General features: G+C 49.1%; 1 protein-coding gene across 6 annotated transcripts in view; it reads left to right on the top strand.

Annotated features, from left to right (window-relative positions):
* The first annotated feature begins 3,294 nt into the window (after nt 1-3,294).
* The window catches only part of Afap1l2 (actin filament associated protein 1 like 2), a 99,947-nt gene continuing 85,768 nt past the window's right edge, over nt 3,295-17,473 (top strand). For 2 of the 6 annotated variants that reach the window (XM_034524121.2, XM_076925593.1), the window contains exon 1: nt 3,539-3,695. In XM_034524121.2, coding sequence (XP_034380012.1) covers nt 3,680-3,695 — 16 coding nt within the window. In that variant the 5' untranslated portion in view covers nt 3,539-3,679. Of the gene's footprint in view, nt 3,696-9,686; nt 9,741-17,473 lie in introns of all 6 variants that reach the window. The other 4 variants (XM_076925625.1, XM_076925603.1, XM_076925584.1 and 1 more) reach the window with 4 other exon arrangements.

Here is a 17,473-nt window from a genome sequence, read left to right as displayed (position 1 = left end):
TGCAACAAGGACATTGGCTGCCTCAGCACACCCTTCAACTCTGATGTTTGCTTCATGGAAGGAAACAATGGAGTCAGCCTCCTGAGCTGTCATCTCTGAGTCCATGAGTCAAAGAAATCTTTCCCACTTTTAAGTTGTGTCCTCGGGTACGTGTCACAGCTGTGGAAAACTAGCACCTCATTCAACAGTATAATTGAAACATGTGCTTGGGGCCATGCTCAATACAGCATCCTTGAGGGCCTGGAGAGAGGCTCGGCTTGATGGTTTAAAAGTGCCTGAGTTTGGGTCCTAGCACCATGTCAGGGGGCTCACAACAGCCTGGAGATCAAAACCCCCGGTTCTGGCCTCTTGTGGCACCTATATGACATGAACATAAACAAAATAATAAAATGTCTTTTTTAAATGTGAGGGGTCAGCCTGCTTGAAAAGACCATAGAGGAGAACTGGGCTAACGAGAGGCTGGATGGAAGAGCAGGGACTGGGATAGGGGTGTGGGCCTTTTTAATCTTTTAAATTGTGTATGTGTATAGACGCTTTGTCTGCATGTATGTCTGTGCACAATGCACATGCCTGGTGCCTGCAGAAGCCAGAGGAGATGCCCTGGAGTTGGAATTACAGATGGTTGTGAGCTGCCATGTGGGTGTTGGGAGTTGAACCTGGCACTCTAAAGGAACAGCCAGTGCTCTTAATTTCTGAGCTATCTGTCTAACCCCAAGAGGGGTGGCTTCTGAGTGGCTGTGAAAGAATCAATAGAGAACAGTGACAGGGACAAGTCAGGACTGTGAACCCCAGCCTGGGGTAGAGTTGTCATCAGAGGCCTGCTATAATGTGACTGCCTGGCCCCTGCCCACCTCTGGCCATCGGCAAGTTACTTAGGAGTGATGTGTGCCTCCTGAGTTGTCCGCACATAACAGATATGGTTTGTAAAGCAACACCATCCACTGGACACGCCCTCCTGGGTCCCTCAGAGAAGCCTCTTTGTGTTTGGGGGGGGGGGGGGAACCTTTTGGCAGTTGGCAGGCAGAGGCGGGAGGATCAGGAGTTAAGGCCATCCCTGGCTATATAGTAAGTACAAGGCCAGCCAGGTTACATGAGACTCTGTCTCAAATGCAAGACAACAAAACATCTTTGTTGCTAATAATTAGTTTAGGGCTTACAACAGCACTCTCTCACTTGTGATTTCATTTTTAACAGTTTTATCAAACTCTCTGGTCAATTGTGATCTGAAAATATTAGATGGAAAATTCCAGAAGTACATAATTCATAGCTTCAAAAACCATGCCATCCTGAGTAGCATGATGAATTCCTAGGATCAGACTCTGTCCCACTCGGCACCTGTATTGCCCTCTCTCTCTTCAGTGTGTCTGTGGAGTATACGCTACCTCCATAGCTGGCGTGATTAGCATGCCAAATATCAGTGCTGTTTGTTGCAGGATTCAGCACGGTTCTTGGTTTCGGGTGTCTGACAGAAACTCAGTGTCTTTTCCTTTGTGAAAGTTACAAAGTTGCCAAGGGCAGAGGTTCAGCTGCACCCAGGTGACCATAAGGAGGGCTGCTTGGAGTACTTGCTGGTAGTTCTGTCAGGATTGTGAATTATAGGTTTAGATTGACTTGAACTGAATTTCTAATATTTTGTGTGTCTGGAGAGGATTCAGGGAAGCTATAGCCAGTTTAGAGACAAGGAGGGGTTAACAAACTTAGCAAGACAAGGATGAGCCTTGCTGGTTCAGAAGGGGATGCCATGCTTTCTTGAAAGGCAGAAACAGAAGGTATCAGAGGGTTTTCTGGGGACAGCATTGTCTAGTCAATGTCACAGGGAAACCTGAAGTAAATGCTGTGAGGGGAACAGGATTTGGAGTCAGGAAACCTGGGTTCTGCTTGGTCTGTGTCTTAGCTCTGTAAGACTGCACAAGTCTCTTCACTTCTTTGTGTGCTCATTTGTAGTGGAGATATCAGCCAGTGCCAGGCTTTCTTCACCCTTCAGTGAGAAGGTTAGCTCATAAGCCCTGCTGAGTGGGGCCTGGACCAGCTTGCTCACTCAACCTCAGCAGGCAGGGCAAAAAGTGACCAGTGACCACAGACTTGAGGCTTCTTTCCCAGTACTGAGCATTTCAAAGAAAACCCAGGGCTCCACAGAGAGTGGTCTGCAACCACCACAGAAAGGAGGGTGTGTGTCATGCTGGGCCATTTGCAGGGAAAGGAAGGCAGGAATGAAGTGGAAAACACCAAGGCAGAAATCCAGCTGCTTGACTCTGTTTGAGGGGCCATTGTGCAGGAGGCCAGCGGAACATCTCTTCCTGTCCTGATTCCCTGGGTATCCCCATTCTTGCTGCCAACTCCAGGTGTGTGTGTGTGTGTGTGTGTGTGTGTGTGTGTACATGCATGTGTGTTCATGTGTGTGTGGAGGCCTCTGATCAACACACATAGACTTGGAAGTAGGCATCCCTAGGGTCCTCCCATGTGACTTTGTGCCTCTTCCCCCCCCCCCCCCCCCGCATTTGTTTCTACTACAGGAGATAGTGACCTCAGGGTGAATGGGCAAACTGAAAGGCTGGGGCTTTGCAGCCCTGAGCAAGGCTCCTGGCTGGCGAGGGGGGCTCCTGTGAGCTGCGGCTCTAACTAGGAATAGTGTTCGTGCAGAAGATCTTCAGAGATCAGAGCTGACTGCTGGTCCGAGGAAGCATGAAGGGGGTCTCTCGAAAAACAACAACGGATCTTCCCTAAGTGTTTATTCCGGGAAGTTGGGAGATTTGTCAAGAAACCAAGCATCTAACACGAAGCACGGTTTAAAAAGTGAAAACTCGAAAGTTTATGAGAAAACGTGGATCTTTCAGGGAGGAATTTGGAAGGACTGGAGAGACGATCAAAAGAGGATGAAGTGCGTTCTGAGGTGGAAACAGCACAGAGTAGAGAAACAGACTCATCTACCTCAGGACAGGTGCCATCTTTTCTGGAAGATCAGGCTTGCTGAGGAGGCTCAGACACTGTAATCCTCCCCAGGAAAGCCTAGGCAGACGCCCATAAAACCTGCGATCAGGGAGCGGGCTACAAGTGGGTGTTTTCCTGTGCTCTAAAATGTGCGCGATCTACAGGTGCCCAGGCATGGTGGACTGAGAGCTGGCCCCCAGCGGCGAGGGCTCAGTTTCTAAGCTTAAGTAGCGCATCACGGAGGGCCCAGGGAATAGGCGCACTGGCTTGAGGGGTCAAGCAGGAGGCGCTCTAGGCCCGTTTCCACCTCCCCGCTGGCCCTCAGTCTCCTCCTCCCGACATTGGGTTCGCAGTCCCGACACTGGAGAAAACAGATCTTGGAGGAGACCTACGGGAGCTCGCTGGTCCCGGAGTCTCCCTCCAGGCTTTGAGGACCTCCCGGGCGCTTTCTTTCCCGCCGCCGCCCTCGGGCGGACTTTGGAGGAAGTGATCTGCGTCCGGGGCGGCGAGCCCAGTGCGGGGTGCGCAAGGACCGGAGCGCTGACAGGCGCGGAGATCTCTGGCGGGGTCGAGAGCGGCTCGCCCTGGTGGAGTCAGAATCGGAGGGCTAGGAGCGCGGCGGCCACTCCGGGAGGTCGGGAGGCGAGCGTGACCTCACTGGGAGGGGCCAGCGCGCAACCGGGGCGCGGAGCCCAGCGCGGAGCCCAGCGCCGAGCGGATAGCAGCGCCGAGAGCGCACACCGTGCCCGGGATGGAGCGCTACAAAGGTGAGGGCGCAGGGCGCACCTACTTGCTCCGGGCCTCCCGGACTCAGGTGACCAGAACGGACTGTTTACGCCCAAGGGACCGCAGCCCTAGAGAGGGCCACTGAGGCTCCACGAACAGGGCGACGGGCTTCTAGGCGTAGAATGCGGCCCGCGCTCTTTGATATTCCTGAGCCCCTAGGGCAGACGTCTCTGCCTGGGGATGAAAGTGAGGCTTCTCACCTGTTGGAGAACCGAGGGTGTGTCTGGAGCCATCCGGTCACCCCCAGTTTGCCTCCGGGGAAAGATGTCTACACTCGAGGGGGACCCAAGTAACGTCTCAACAGTAAGGGGCTGCTGAGGGCAAAGGGGCGAGTTGTAGGGTCCTTTCGATGGATGCTATCTTGTTGAGGGGGTTCTTGCAGATTCCCGGAAAAGCTTTGTCCGGTGGCAAGAAAAATTCGTAATGTGGTGGGGTTGCGTGATATTCTGTTCTTGGCTAGGTTCGGCTCTCCACCGCTTGGTAACTGTGCCTGCCATGCCCTTTGCAGACCCAGTACCTCAAAGCGTCGTGGGGGTGTGGGTTAGGAGCCCCGTGGGCTGCCCAGCAGGTGGAGCGCCTGTAGGCGTCCTGGCAGCTGAGCGAGCTTGGATTTGGTTTTGGCCAGGGATCTTGGCCAAACCACGGTGGGAGGGCCGGCCCGGATATGCCCGAAGGGTTTTGGAGCCCCGGGGCTGGAGTCCAGAAACCTCGGATAGTAAGTCCTTTGAAAAGGGGGTTCAAGGTGCTGCCTCTGAAGCAGATATTTCCGCGCGCCCCTACATGCCTCCCTCTGGGAAAAGCCTCTTGTACTCACTTTTCAAAGGTTGTCTAGGCTAAGCTTGCGAGGGAAAATTCTGCTTCTGTATTTATTTTCCCATGGGAGGGTAATAAGGGAAACGCTCAGGTTGCCAAGGAATCTCGCTCTCCCTCTATGGTTTCTTATTTATGGAACTCACATAAGGGACCTGTGCGGACAGGCTTTAGTCCCTAACGTAGTAACGTCTTTCGACTTTTGCGTTTTCTCTTTCTCAGGATGTGTAGTGACTAGTGACTCACCTGTAAATGCAGGGTCTAGGCACTGAAGTCAGCGGGGTGGGGGAGGGGCGCCAGGGGAACTCAGTAAATTAAACTTCGGTTTCTTTCAGTCAGATCTCTCACGGGAGCCTCTCTCCCACGTCTATCTCGGAGGTCTTATCTTAGCTCTGATGGAATCTAAATTTTCCCTCAATTTTGTGAGGGAAAGGCTGAAGTTGCCCTCATGTAGTCTCGAACATTGGCGGTCACAGCTCCTCTCTTGGTAGAAGGGTAATGGGCTGCTCCACCCTGGGCCTCCGCCCTTAGAAAGGGAACCTAGGGGCGGGAACGGGGGGGGGGGGGCGATTTGGGGCCTTGGGTGTCTCCTCACTGGAACTACCGACTCCAAGGTCGCTTCAGCTCCTTGGATTGTGAAGCTGAAGCAGATGTTGGCCCCAAATCGAGGATCCAAGTTGCGAGCTTCTTTGCCCAAGCAGCACACTGGTTCAGGTTAGAGAGCAGGCAACAGGTGGGCGCCTGCGCATCCGGGGTTTGGAGCAGGTTTTTTGTGTAGTTTTTGAATTGGCTCTTGACAGGATAAAATCTGCTTAGTTTATCTTTCTCTCCTGGGAGCTGAAAAATTTCATCCTCTACTGGGATCAGTTCGGGACTTCCAGCTAAATGAAGAGAACTTGTTTTCAGGGCAGAGTGCTTGTGTTTTGGAGATAGACACAGGCTTGAGAATTACCTAGATTGCAAAAGAGAACACACATGGCCTTCTTCAGTTCCACTCTGGAAAAGCCTGACTTCAAATCTCACGGATGTCATGCTGCTAATATCTGCTAGTTTTTCTGGGAAGAATGTGGGGATCTTCTTCCCCCGGGCAAGTTACCTTCTCTGTTCTCAGGGGAGGCAGATGAGTCTTCCTTTGGGAACTCACCGTGAATGCAAACTCTTGTCTGTGCAAAATGAATGCTAAACTGCATGACTGATAAACCAGGTTGTTCTTTCTTATCAGAACCTGGAGCCTTTACATTTTTTGTAAGGTTTTGGGGTATAGCTCAAAGTTAGAAAACTTGTCTGGTATGTGCAAAACCCTGGGTTTGACCTTCAGTGCACACTCACCCCAATATTTTAAAGGTAACACTGAGTGGTTGCAGAATAAGTAGGTGTGGTAGTTTAAATGATAAAGTTGAATAGAAAAACAAGATTTATCTGGGCTCTTGTAAAGTTGATCAAAGAAAATTCTGACGGCATCTGGCATAGTTTTAAATCTAAAGTCTTTCTTATTCCCACATTTTAAGTCCTCTTCCCTACACAGGGAGAGTTGCTCGTTCTTCTCTTCGGAGTCCAAAAGTGTTGTCTCTGACTTAGAAAGCCGCCATGGTGGAACTACAAATGCTTTCCACGTCCCTGGCCTGTCTGTTATCCACTGTCCATCCTCCCCATGGTAGCTCTGGGCTAATTGTCATGAGGGAGCTGAGGGAGCTGAGGGAGCTGAGGGAGCTGAGGGAGCTGAGGGAGCTGAGGGAGCTGAGGGAGCTGAGGGAGCTGAGGGAGCTGAGGGAGCTGAGGGACGGCTGAAACATCTAATATTGAAAACCAGCGGACTTTTCTCCCAGTCCTCTCCAACCCCCTTTGCTAGCTCACCACGGCGTTCTCAATCAAAACCAACGGAGTGTGGGAGTCGGGATCCCTTCTCAGAGGGATGAAGCTTTTCCAAAACTTGCTATAAAGTGTTGGTAAAGTCGCTATGCCTTGCATGTGAATCTCTTTGACATGGTATAAGTAGTAAGACCCCTACAAGTATCCAGGAATCTGTGCCAAGTCCTACAGGGGGCCTTGAAAAGATTTCCATCCTTGAGTGTTTATATATTTATGACTCTCCTAAGAGCATCCTGTATCACTGTGCTTGAGCCCATTGGCTGACCTCATCCCATACAGTCAGGGATCCTGGTTCCTATTGCTCTCCCAGCTGGTGAGTGGGTCCAGGGCCAAGCGGCTGACCTACTATCTGTGGATTACACTTGGAACATCACGCCAAAGCTTCCTGAAGTTGCATCACACTTGGATCCTAACTGGCTTGGCTGTAATATACGGACTTCATTTTAGATGGGCGTAATGGGTTGTGGGGTGAAACCTTCTCTTGTAGCCTTTGGTTTTTTTGGTCTGACCATTGCTTCCTTGGGTGGGTTTATGGTGCAGGAGGTCGAGGGGAGAGTGGTGAGATTTTGTCCAGAAAACAACATGGTCAGGGAAGGAATCTTGATGGGGAATCTTAAAAGCTGTGGTCAGGGAAGGTCTAAAAAGAAAAGACAAATAATTAAGGAAAATAAAGCAGATGGTTAACTTAATCATGCCCCTTCAGGAATTCCTTCTCCATGCCTAAGAGCTCAGCCCTTTAACTGTTACAGGTGTCGGACCCTGAAGCAGCAGACTTAGCCTCAGCTGTATGTGGAACCATAAATGTGTGTGGCCCAGGAAGACAGGGATGCTCAAACACACCAGGCATTCCCATTTAAACGTACAGAGTACATACAGGTCAGGCACTGCAGTTTTTGAAGGCCTTCCGGTGACTCTAATGTGACCCAAGTCTGAGAAGCATATTTACTTTAAAAAAAAAAAATGAGACATTGAAATAGAAAACTAGAGAAGTAGGCTGGGGCTGGGGAGATGGCTCAGTTGGTCAGTGCTTGCCATTCACGCATGAGGACCTGAGTTCAAGACCCCAGCACCCATATAAAAAGCCAGATATGACAGAGTGTGCTGGCTAGCCAGTGTAGCTGGGTCAGCAAGGCCCAGATCCCCATGAGACAAATTTCTAATTTCTAAAAATGTAAGGTCGAGAGCAATTGAAGACGATTACATACCTTTAGCCCACATGCATGTGTGTGCACACATGAAAAGAAAAGTCCACTTCCTCCTTGAAAGAGCCACTTTTAGGGGTCCCCAGGACTGATGATGCCCAAGACCTTAAAGTGATGTAGGATATGGGGCACAATGTTTTCCCAACTGCTTTTCCTCATCTCTGGATTACAGTGTGTGCAGCTGCTGTATTGTGGTGTTTAGGGAACAATGGCACAGAAAGCAGTACACGTTTAATGTCAGTGCAACCTTTGCAGGCTGAACTTTACAGTACGCAACCTCAGTACCATAGCATTCCCTTACGTCACCCCCTACATTGTGGATCTGTAGCTGTTAACTCCGAGGCCACAGAACCTATGGCTATGGAAAGCCATCCAGAATTCAATACACATCCTCCACTTGAAAACCGCAAGCAAGAACGGAGAGAAATACTACACGTGCACTCTCTCGTTTTATTCCACTGCATCTTGTGATATCTGCAGAAATCTGGTGTGATTCACCTTCAGCTATTGTAGGCTTTGAACGGATGCGTGAGAACACTGTTTTAAAACAATATCAAAGTCTCCATGCTTTGCAGCCCCCAAGCTCTGAGTTTGCTCATTGTACTTGACCCTGGGCACTACTGACTTTGAAGCTCTTTGTGTGGGAGCCTGGCAGCGAAATGGTTTAAAGCAGAAAAAACATGGGAGAGGTCATGTTGGCGCTGAAGAGCAGGAGCCAGGACTTCTGCTTAGGGCCCTTCCTCTTGCCTGGTGGGGTAAAAGCTCTGGGAACTGGGCTGCTTCCAGCACAGTTAAAGGGCCAGGCCAGGCCAGGGAGCTTCAAAGCTGAGAAAACCATGAGGGTTCTCCTCCAAACCCCTTTAATGGCAGGAAACGCTCCTCTAAAGGAAATACTCCCTGTCCTTCAGAGGAGGGAGACTCCTCCCAAGCTAGGGAGAAGGGCATTGTGGGTGCCACCAGAGGGGAAGGCGCAGTGGCATGGGGAACACAGAAGCCCAGAAACCCAGTAACCTCCATGCCGAGTCTCGTGGGCTAGTCACTGAACTTCACAGGCCTCAGTTTCTCCGCCTAGAAAACAGCTGCCATGTGTCCCTTCTGTGGCCTATCAGCTCACTTCTTTGTGGTTACTGAGGACTCTTCAGCAGGAGAATGTGTTTGGGAAGACAGCAGGGTGTGGGGGCTGCCAGCAAGGGTCAGTTTAGGATTGTGACTCTTATAAATAAAACCGATTTCCTGTGGCGAGATGGGGAGTCACAGACTTAGTGGGAAAGAGAATGCTATCAAGTATGGAAGGAATTCATTTTTTGAAGGACTTGAATGTCACTATGTCTCCAAAGATTGTTAAGGCCAGTGCCAGGGTCTGAAATAGGAGATGAATCAGACCCGATTAAGAGCCAGGGCAACTGAGGCCAAAGAGTGCAAGCAGCCGTTCACAGGGTCGGCGACAGGACATGGGAAGCTGAGTTTTTAAAAGGAGAATTTCTGCTGAAGAATTCTTCTAGAAAAAAAAAAAAATTCCTGGAAGTAATGTCCTGATCTTGTCAGCGTCTTTATGCCAGGAAGGGGTTCCCTACTGAGTTAAACTCCCTCCATCTTCAGAACCCAGCCCAATGTCTGCCTCCCATGAACCACCACAGCTTCCCCAGTCTCTTACTACTGTAGGTAGGGCCTCATCAATACGTGACATGCAGTAGTCATGCAACAAATGTCCTGAATTAATGTTATCAGTCTTATAATTATAGATTTATTATCCATGCTAGGCTATACTCTGTCAAGATAGGGACTTTGTGTCAACCTTCAGAGTGACCAACCCTTGGCCCTTTCCTTACCAGGCACATAGTAAGGACAAATGAACTGGCTCATGAGTGTCCTGTACAGAACACATACTGCCTCGTGCCCTGCTTCTCAAGAGCAGACCTGACTCACAAAGGAAATGAGGCAAAATCTTTGAGCCCAGTTCAGGAAGGAAGGAAGGAAGGAAGGAAGGAAGGAAGGAAGGAAGGAAGGAGGTGAGGAAGGAGGTGAGGAAGGAAGACCCCCCCCGGCTGCCCCCAGCTGCAGGGTCTTGAGCGCTTTCTCTGTCTGTTCCAGCACAGGGCTGTTGCTGTCTGGTGGTACAGAGAAGAATCCTGCAGGTCTCTGCTTGTGAGTATGAGCTTGTCTGTGCCCTCTGCAGCAGCTCACTTGGCCTCCAGGTTCCCCTGGATATGGACCTGGCTTAGCCTATGCCGTGGATGGAGGGGTTAGGGGGATACTATGGAGCCAGGCTCCAGCCTGGGCACACAAGGGCTGGAGCTTCTAATATACCTTTTGCTACTAACATGCTGTGCGACCTTGGGCAAGTCAATTAATCTCTCTGGGCCTTGTTTCTGTATGAGTAAGCTACTGATCACTAACCCACTCCCAGGCACCCTGGTGGAATAGCCCAGGAACCATTGGTAAATAATTCACCAAGGGTGATGTCAAGTTTGGTCAAGGGAACAGATACCACCATGCCTATGACAAGGTTCTGCCCTTGAGGTGTGTGTGAATCCTCAATTAATTTAGGCTCCAGCCGTGTGCATCCTTTGTAAAGTTTTAGAGTTGGGAGTACTCAGGCAAAATGCTTACTTCCCAAGGCACCTGTGCATCGTGTATGCCATCTGGGGAGACAGGACTTGCTGGCTCAGGCTTGACCCTGGTCCTTCTGATCTCTCTGATAACTCAGTAAGTTTACATAGGAGATTTGAGTCCTTTGCTGATGTTCTGTCCGTGGGTTCTCATTTTCTTTCCACTTACTCTACTTCCACTTACTTCCACCAAGTGGAAGGTGTGGAGAATAATGTGCAGACATGTGGAAGGAGCTGGCCTCACCCTGCATGCATCATTGCTCTGGACTGGTGGGGATAAAGTGACACGGGGCATCTGATGTCAGAGGTCTCGCTGAGACCTAAGTCTGGGCAAGGCAACAGAAGCTCTCTTCTCCTTGCCTCCTTAAGACCTCTGAGGTACTCCAGACCAGCTGTGGGTCTGGTGGAGAGACCTGAGCTTACAGGGAATGTAATCCCCAGCAGACTGCAACAAAGCCTTCTGCTCAGGGTAAAACCAAGGGAATAGATCCAGCTGCTAGCTGGAAAGAGTAGGCAGCTGTGTCACAGAAGAAATCCCATGGGGCAATGGGGCAAGCTATTGGAGGTGGCTTTTTCAAGTCAATCAGCCATTCTGGTTTGCCTGAGATTTCTTGGTCTTGCTTCCTGGAAGGAAGTAGCCCTGGAGAAACTGAGGTGGGCTCACTCTCTTCTCGGACCTCAGCTCTGGTGACCCCTCTGAATCATCGCAGCAAAGGTGATCCTGGTGTTTAGTTTCTATATCAAGAAAGTGAAAGTCTGAGACTAAACGTGATCGTAACTGTCTTCTGATGGTTTGCAGGCTGCTGAGAAAGGAGGCTTTGGAGCCTACACTGTTCAGTTTGCTCACACAGCCTTCTAGAAAAGACCGGGCTACCTACTGAGAAAGTGAACAGTTCTGTAGGTACCAGTGATGCTCTGGTGATGGGGTGGTCCACGATAGGACATGATGCAATAGGTGTTACAGAATGGTGGAAATGGATAGCTCTGTGTACTCTCCAGGTAACAGGGTAGGTTTGTTTTCCTCTGTGTATAAATTATACCTTGATAAAACTGCCTTTTAGAAATACTTTGCAGGCCCTTGAGTGCCCTCGCTTGTAGCCCACTGTCTGTCTTGGCACTGTATCTCTCTATGGTGTTTTCTGTTACTTTATTACAAATCAATTTGCTGCCTTTGTAAACAACATCACACCGCCTGCCCCTCACAGATCATGGCGATGCCGTGTGAGACGGAGGATTCACTGAGCACATCCAGCCTTTACAGGGCTGCAGTCAAAACTGAGTCTTGGTTTACTGCTGAAGCCAGAGCAGAATTGTGGTTTGAAGCAAGACAGGCTTAATATTGACTGTATCCTAAGAGGTGGAGACTTCGAGAAAACCTCTGATGCTGCAAGTTTTCCTCTCATTAGGAAAGCCGTAGTTCTAAATGTCAAACAGCAGGTGAGCCCAAGAGGACCCTGGGTAAGAAGGCCCTGGTCATCCACCCTGCATGCTTGGCTACTAGCCACATGTGGCTTCACCATGGTGACCATGGCTATATCTCTGTAAGTCTTTGCACTGAGAAGGCTATTGAACTGGAAGGGCCTGTCCAGGCTGCACCATGGTCCAGTCTTTGTTGGCTTTCTGGCATTGACAGTTCTGCTGGCAAGTATTAGGCCAGGATTTATTTGAAGAGAGAGGAATCCATGGCAAGACAAAATAGCAGGGCGGAGCCTTGTGATGTAGACCACAGGTGATGTAAAGGATGTCACCAGGCAGGGAGGAGCCTTGTGATGCAGAGGCTAAGTTATTCATCTTCACCATATATATCTTGTTTCCTTTTCTAAATCAAGTGTGTTGAATTGATCTGTTGGGGGGGGGGGGGTTCATTGGTTCTATGCCCTAGGCTGGCATTTGCACCTTCATTAAGTATAATGTGTTGGACATCCATGAGACATCTTATCCAGAGGACCATGTGGACAAGATCTGGAGAATTTCACACAAATATCTCTTCTTAAACACTGGTGTGTTCAAACCATGAGACACCCTCAAAGGCAGTTCTGGTCCACCCCCTGGCCATTCTAGCAAACTTAACAATAGCTGAGAGAGTACTTCTTCTATTCCTTCTTGGATTTGTTGTCCAGGAGAGGGTTGCAGTGTCAGAGCAAAAGTTTTGGACCTATTCCTGGTGAGACTTCCCTTGAAGCAGAGTCAAGTCTGGCTATGGCTTGTTCCCCTGAGAAAGATCAAGTTTGGGGAAGCCCTGGAGTCCATATCTGGTTTGTACAAAACCTGGAGGGTTACTGTACATAACGGGGTACCTGGACGGACACAGGTAAGGGGACTCAGGTAGCGCTTCATCTGCCTGCAGGTGACGGCCACACTCTCAGGGTTATCTGCTCACACTGACATCCTTTGGGTTCGGGGAACTGACAGCCATCCTTCCTGTTAGACTAGCAATCTGGCCTCTTGCCATTTCCTCCCATCTTTCACCCCCTTTTTGTCCCCCCCCCCCAGTCCTTATACAACAGGATTTATTCATGTTAACTGTATTCAAGTTCCAGATGGGGGCAGAGAAAGAGATTGGGTTGAATGGGCTTATTGTTTGACGGTTTCACTGGCTTCTTTTATTTAATACCCACAGTCCTAGAACATATTGAGCTGATTTACTGAATTTCAAATGTGGTCTTTTGGAAGGGACTCTGCTAGGGCGCTTGGCATCCCTGGCTGCAGGGCCAGGAAATGCTGGGTGGCAAGCTTGCCTGGGGCATTTCGACTTCATCTTTACAGTCTTGGTTTTCTCTGTGGTAAATATTCTCAGTCAGAATCCCAGACTCTATGCACTAGAGACAGTCACTTCCCAGTGCTCCTTTGATCTGAGTTTTGTGGCATTCCCTACTGGTGAGAGAGAGAGAGAGAGAGAGAGAGAGAGAGAGAGAGCTAGCTTATAGGGCCTTCTGCTTAGCTGTTGTGTTAGGTTTTACTCTCTACATGACACAACCGAGTCAGTCACCAGGGTAGAGATAACCTCCATTGGGTTGTTTAGATGGATCTGGCCTGTGGCCATGTCTGTGTCTTTGTTAATGATTGACAGGCAAGGGCATAGCCAGTGGTGGGTGGTACCATGCCTAGGCGTATGAGTTTGGGCTGTGTGAGAAATACAGCTGAGAGTCGGCAGGTGAAGGAGACAGCATATTAGTGCTTCTCCGTGGTTCCTGCCCTGACACCCCTCAGTGATGAACAGTGTGTACAAATATGGGTTTAGGGTGCTCCAGGGGGTGTCTGTTAGGGGAATATCAGCCCAAACTGTCCTCAGCAGCTCCCCCCTCTCTTCTCAACTTACTTTTTTTTTTTTTTTACTATTCCCTCTCTACTGTCCCCCACTTCATTTTGCTCTTTTCTTTAAATACTTTTATTTAATAATAATAATAATAATAATAATAATAATAATAATAATAATAATTAATAAATGGAGAGCTTTATTTATTATTATTGAGAGAGGGACAGAGACAGAGAAACAGGTAGAAACACAGAGAGAATCAAAGACATACGAGGAGACAGGGTACATGCATGCCACGATACACATATGGAGGTCAGAGGACAGCCTTGTGGGTTTGGTTCTTTCTTTCAGTCTCCACATGTGTCTCACCCGGGAATAGAACTTGGGTCAGGCTTGTCCGGTGGGTACCTTTGCCTGCCCCACCTGTTCTCTTTTATGCCAGCTTTATTCAGAGATGGAACTTGAGTTCAGAAAGTACATTTCCCTCTGAGCAACTGAAACCAAAAAGACCCAGAGAAGAGACAATTCTCTACCTTCTGTTTCTAAATCTCTGGTAGCTACAATGTCTCCTTTGGAAGAGCCCTAGCTAGAGTTTCAGGCTTCTACGAGAAAACTGGCAACCACAGGCAGAGGGACCAGAGCTTAATCTCAGCATTTCCCTCTTGGGAAATGGAGGATCAAAGCAAATGACACCAGCCTCTCTACTCTGGGAATATTCTACTTACTAAGTGAACAGAACTCCATCTAGCTTACCATAGGTTAGTGAATCATGACTAGAAGTATCCTGTCCCAGCTCCTCCCTCCTGCCCCTGTCCCTCCCTCCTCCTCCACACTTTAGTAGCAATGTGACCTGCAGGCCATAGGACAGGGTAGGATTGCAGTCTCAGCCTGTGCACAGTTCCTCCTACCACCATCTCCCAGTGAGTGTCAGAGGGGAGCAGTGGGCACACGGCGGGGGAGGGGGAGCATGAGAACGCTGCATTGTTTGTATAAAAAGTTCCAAACATGAAGGCTCAACAGAGACTAAAATAATTTTTCCCACTGACCTCCTGACTTCCCAGCAGGCAAGCGCCCATCTCTGTCACATGATGCTGGTTTGGAGTGTGTAACTGTAAACACCACCAGGATCAGATCTCAGAGAGTTGTGGGATCCAGGTGTCGCCTGGCTGCTGCCTAGCTGCCTTTCTCAAGAGAGCGGAGGCCTCTCTGTTCTCAGAGGGAGAATCTAAGCTACTGCCTTGAAATGAAATCTTCCAGAAGCATCTCCTTCCTCTGCATGGCCCATACTTACTCACTGGTTTCACTGACACATGAACGACATCTAATCCTAGGTTCTGAGCATGTGGGGTTTGCTTCTCTGATGCCAGGTGAGGTTGGGGAATACCTGTGCTCAAAGTGTGCAGGAAGGAAGGAGAGGGTATCAGAAGTCCACGTTCTCTGCTGGAGCCCATGGGTTGGTCGGCTAACAGGAGCAAGGGTGTGGGTCAGTTCTGTTCACCCTGTTGTGGACTTTGGTATTATATAAAACTGGGCCTTTTGACCTAAAGAGGAAGCCTCAAGAATGTAGGTGGTTTGGAGAAAGTTGATGACTTTCTTGTCCTTAGCAATAGGAGCTGGGAATCATCTCAGAGTGAAATGATGTGGGGAGGATGTTGGAAATAGCTTTGGTAGGATTGAGAGATATGGGAAGTCTGACGTGGGGAGGTCCAGCTGCCTCCTTCTTTCTTTGCACACTTAAGCATTTACAGATATCAGACATGGTGCGTATGTGCGTGTTAGTGCGTGGGCACACGTGTTGGGAGGGGAAAGATGTCTGTTGCCTCCGTCCCAGTTTCTTGAGCCATCTATCTAACACTCTGAAAGCAGAAGCTTGTTGACCAGAAGAAGATGATTTTCCTAAGGAGGGAAGGCTGAGGGAGGTGGCTTGAGGGAGAGGGAGAGGGAGAGGGGGAGGGGGAGGGGGAGGGGGAGGGGGAGGGGGAGGGGAGAGGGGGAGGGGGAGGGGGAGAGGGAGAGGGAGAGGGAGAGGGAGAGGGAGAGGGAGAGGGAGAGGGAGAGGGAGAGGGAGAGGGAGAGGGAGAGGGAGAGGGAGAGGGAGAGGGAGAGGGAGAGGGAGAGGGAGAGGGAGAGGGAGAGGGAGAGGGAGAGGGAGAGGGAGAGGGAGAGGGAGGAGAGGGAGAAGGAGAGGGAGAGAATGACATCTTCTTTTTTGGCTGCTGGGTGTCTACAGGTGCATGTCTTCTCAGGTTAGAAAAAAAGCAAAGGCAGTTACATAGTTTTGAGCAAAATATTCTCTGCAAGTAACATTTTAAAAAATTGTCAGAGTGTGATTAGGATTGAGGAGGAGCCAGCTGCCTAGCAGGGGTCCTGGTGGGCTCAGAGTAAGATTCCAGTGTGTCACTAATGACTTTATTCTGTACATTTCTAACACAAGTACTCTTAACAGTCAGGGAAGTGCTAAGGACCAAAGCACAAAGGAAATCCTTTGGTTTCTTTCAGGGCGGTCTAGACTGTTCCGTGAATGTCTCTTATCCTATGGATACTCTTAACTTTATTTAATGCACAAGAATCTTTGTCTTTCCCATATTTTCTGTCTGTGGGTTTCTCAGAGACACAAACACATTTATATTATAACTAAGACAAATCCAGATTTCTTCAGGCACCTGACCACACCTTCTTTCTGGGATATAGAAGGTGCCTGTGGTACTGTGCTAAAGGCATACTTGGCATCTGATACCTAGAGCACTTCCTGTATGCCCAGCTTCTGCAGTCATTCCTGAGGCCACTCTGGGCTGTAGGCATACTAGACCCTGTGTAGCCATCTACGGTGGACTTCTGCAAGTGCTCGACTTGGCTGAAATGTCCTTTCCTCAGGACTGTCTGGCAAGCTTATTCATCAAAGTTCCCTCCATCTGGATGCCTTGACCCTTACTCCTCCCAACAAGCATGTGTGCGCACACAGCGCTCTTAGCCCTCAGTGTACCTTGCACAGTTTTCAATGGCCATAGCTGCTGTGTTATAATAAATGGACAGTTTATATATAACTACTGAAATGTTAAATGTCTCATTCTTTGTGTCCCTAGCATCTCAGTGCATGTGTCATGCTCAGAACATAGAGTTTGGATGATCGAGAAACTTCTGTTGCCCTATGTTTTCTTCAAGTTGAGTTTCATCAAAGTTAGAATTTCCATTCACCTGTGGATATCCTGAGATGGTTAATAGACAGCTGGCAGAAAAGGAGGGGTATAGTTATAACACTGACAACAGCAGTTCTCAACTGTGGGGCATGACCCCTTTGGGGGGTTGATTTCATAGTGGTCACATATGTAATTTGGCATTTAAGATTTAGAAGGAGTTCCTGCCAGACAAAGCATATGAATAGGAATTTATGGGTAAAGTGGCCACCAGAAACCTAACAAAGTATCTATAGATACTTTGTATCTAAAGAGATGCTGAGCTTTCTGTAGCCATTGTTGACAACCCAACTGATACACTGCCCAGGAGGTTAGCAGTTATACAAGACCTGCCCAATGTCAAGTATTCATGGGGAATGTCACCCCTCAGCCCTTGGACTTGACTGAAGGAGCACTGGACCATAGAGTAAGACAGGAGAACACTCAGGCATGTCTTGGTTGCATTGAATATAATACACATTTATTATATGATGTAGAAATTACCAACTCTCCCAGGGGCAGAGTTGAGAATGATCTGCCCAGCATTATCTGTTGTGGTCAGGAATGAGAAACAACTTCCCCGTGACTGGATGGAGCATCAGGAGAACTGGTGGGCACCCAGGAAGAGTTCTGTAGTAGCAAAGCCAATGGGGCAGGTGCCTATGGGGCAACCTGGATGGCTCTTTAAAGACTCAGTGCTGACTGAGAGCACAGACCTCTGACAGAAGCACGTCTAGTCATTAAAAATTCATGAAGCAGTGCACAGTAAGCAGAACACATATCAAAAGTACCTATTTGAAAGGTTGTGGGGGCTGGGAAGAAGGGAAATTATATATTATA

The sequence above is a fragment of the Arvicanthis niloticus genome, chromosome 1, assembly GCF_011762505.2.
Source record: "Arvicanthis niloticus isolate mArvNil1 chromosome 1, mArvNil1.pat.X, whole genome shotgun sequence".
Taxonomy (NCBI): Eukaryota; Metazoa; Chordata; class Mammalia; order Rodentia; family Muridae; genus Arvicanthis; species Arvicanthis niloticus.
The sequence above is the reverse complement of the archived record's forward strand: the minus strand, read 5'-3'. Positions and strand labels throughout refer to the sequence as shown.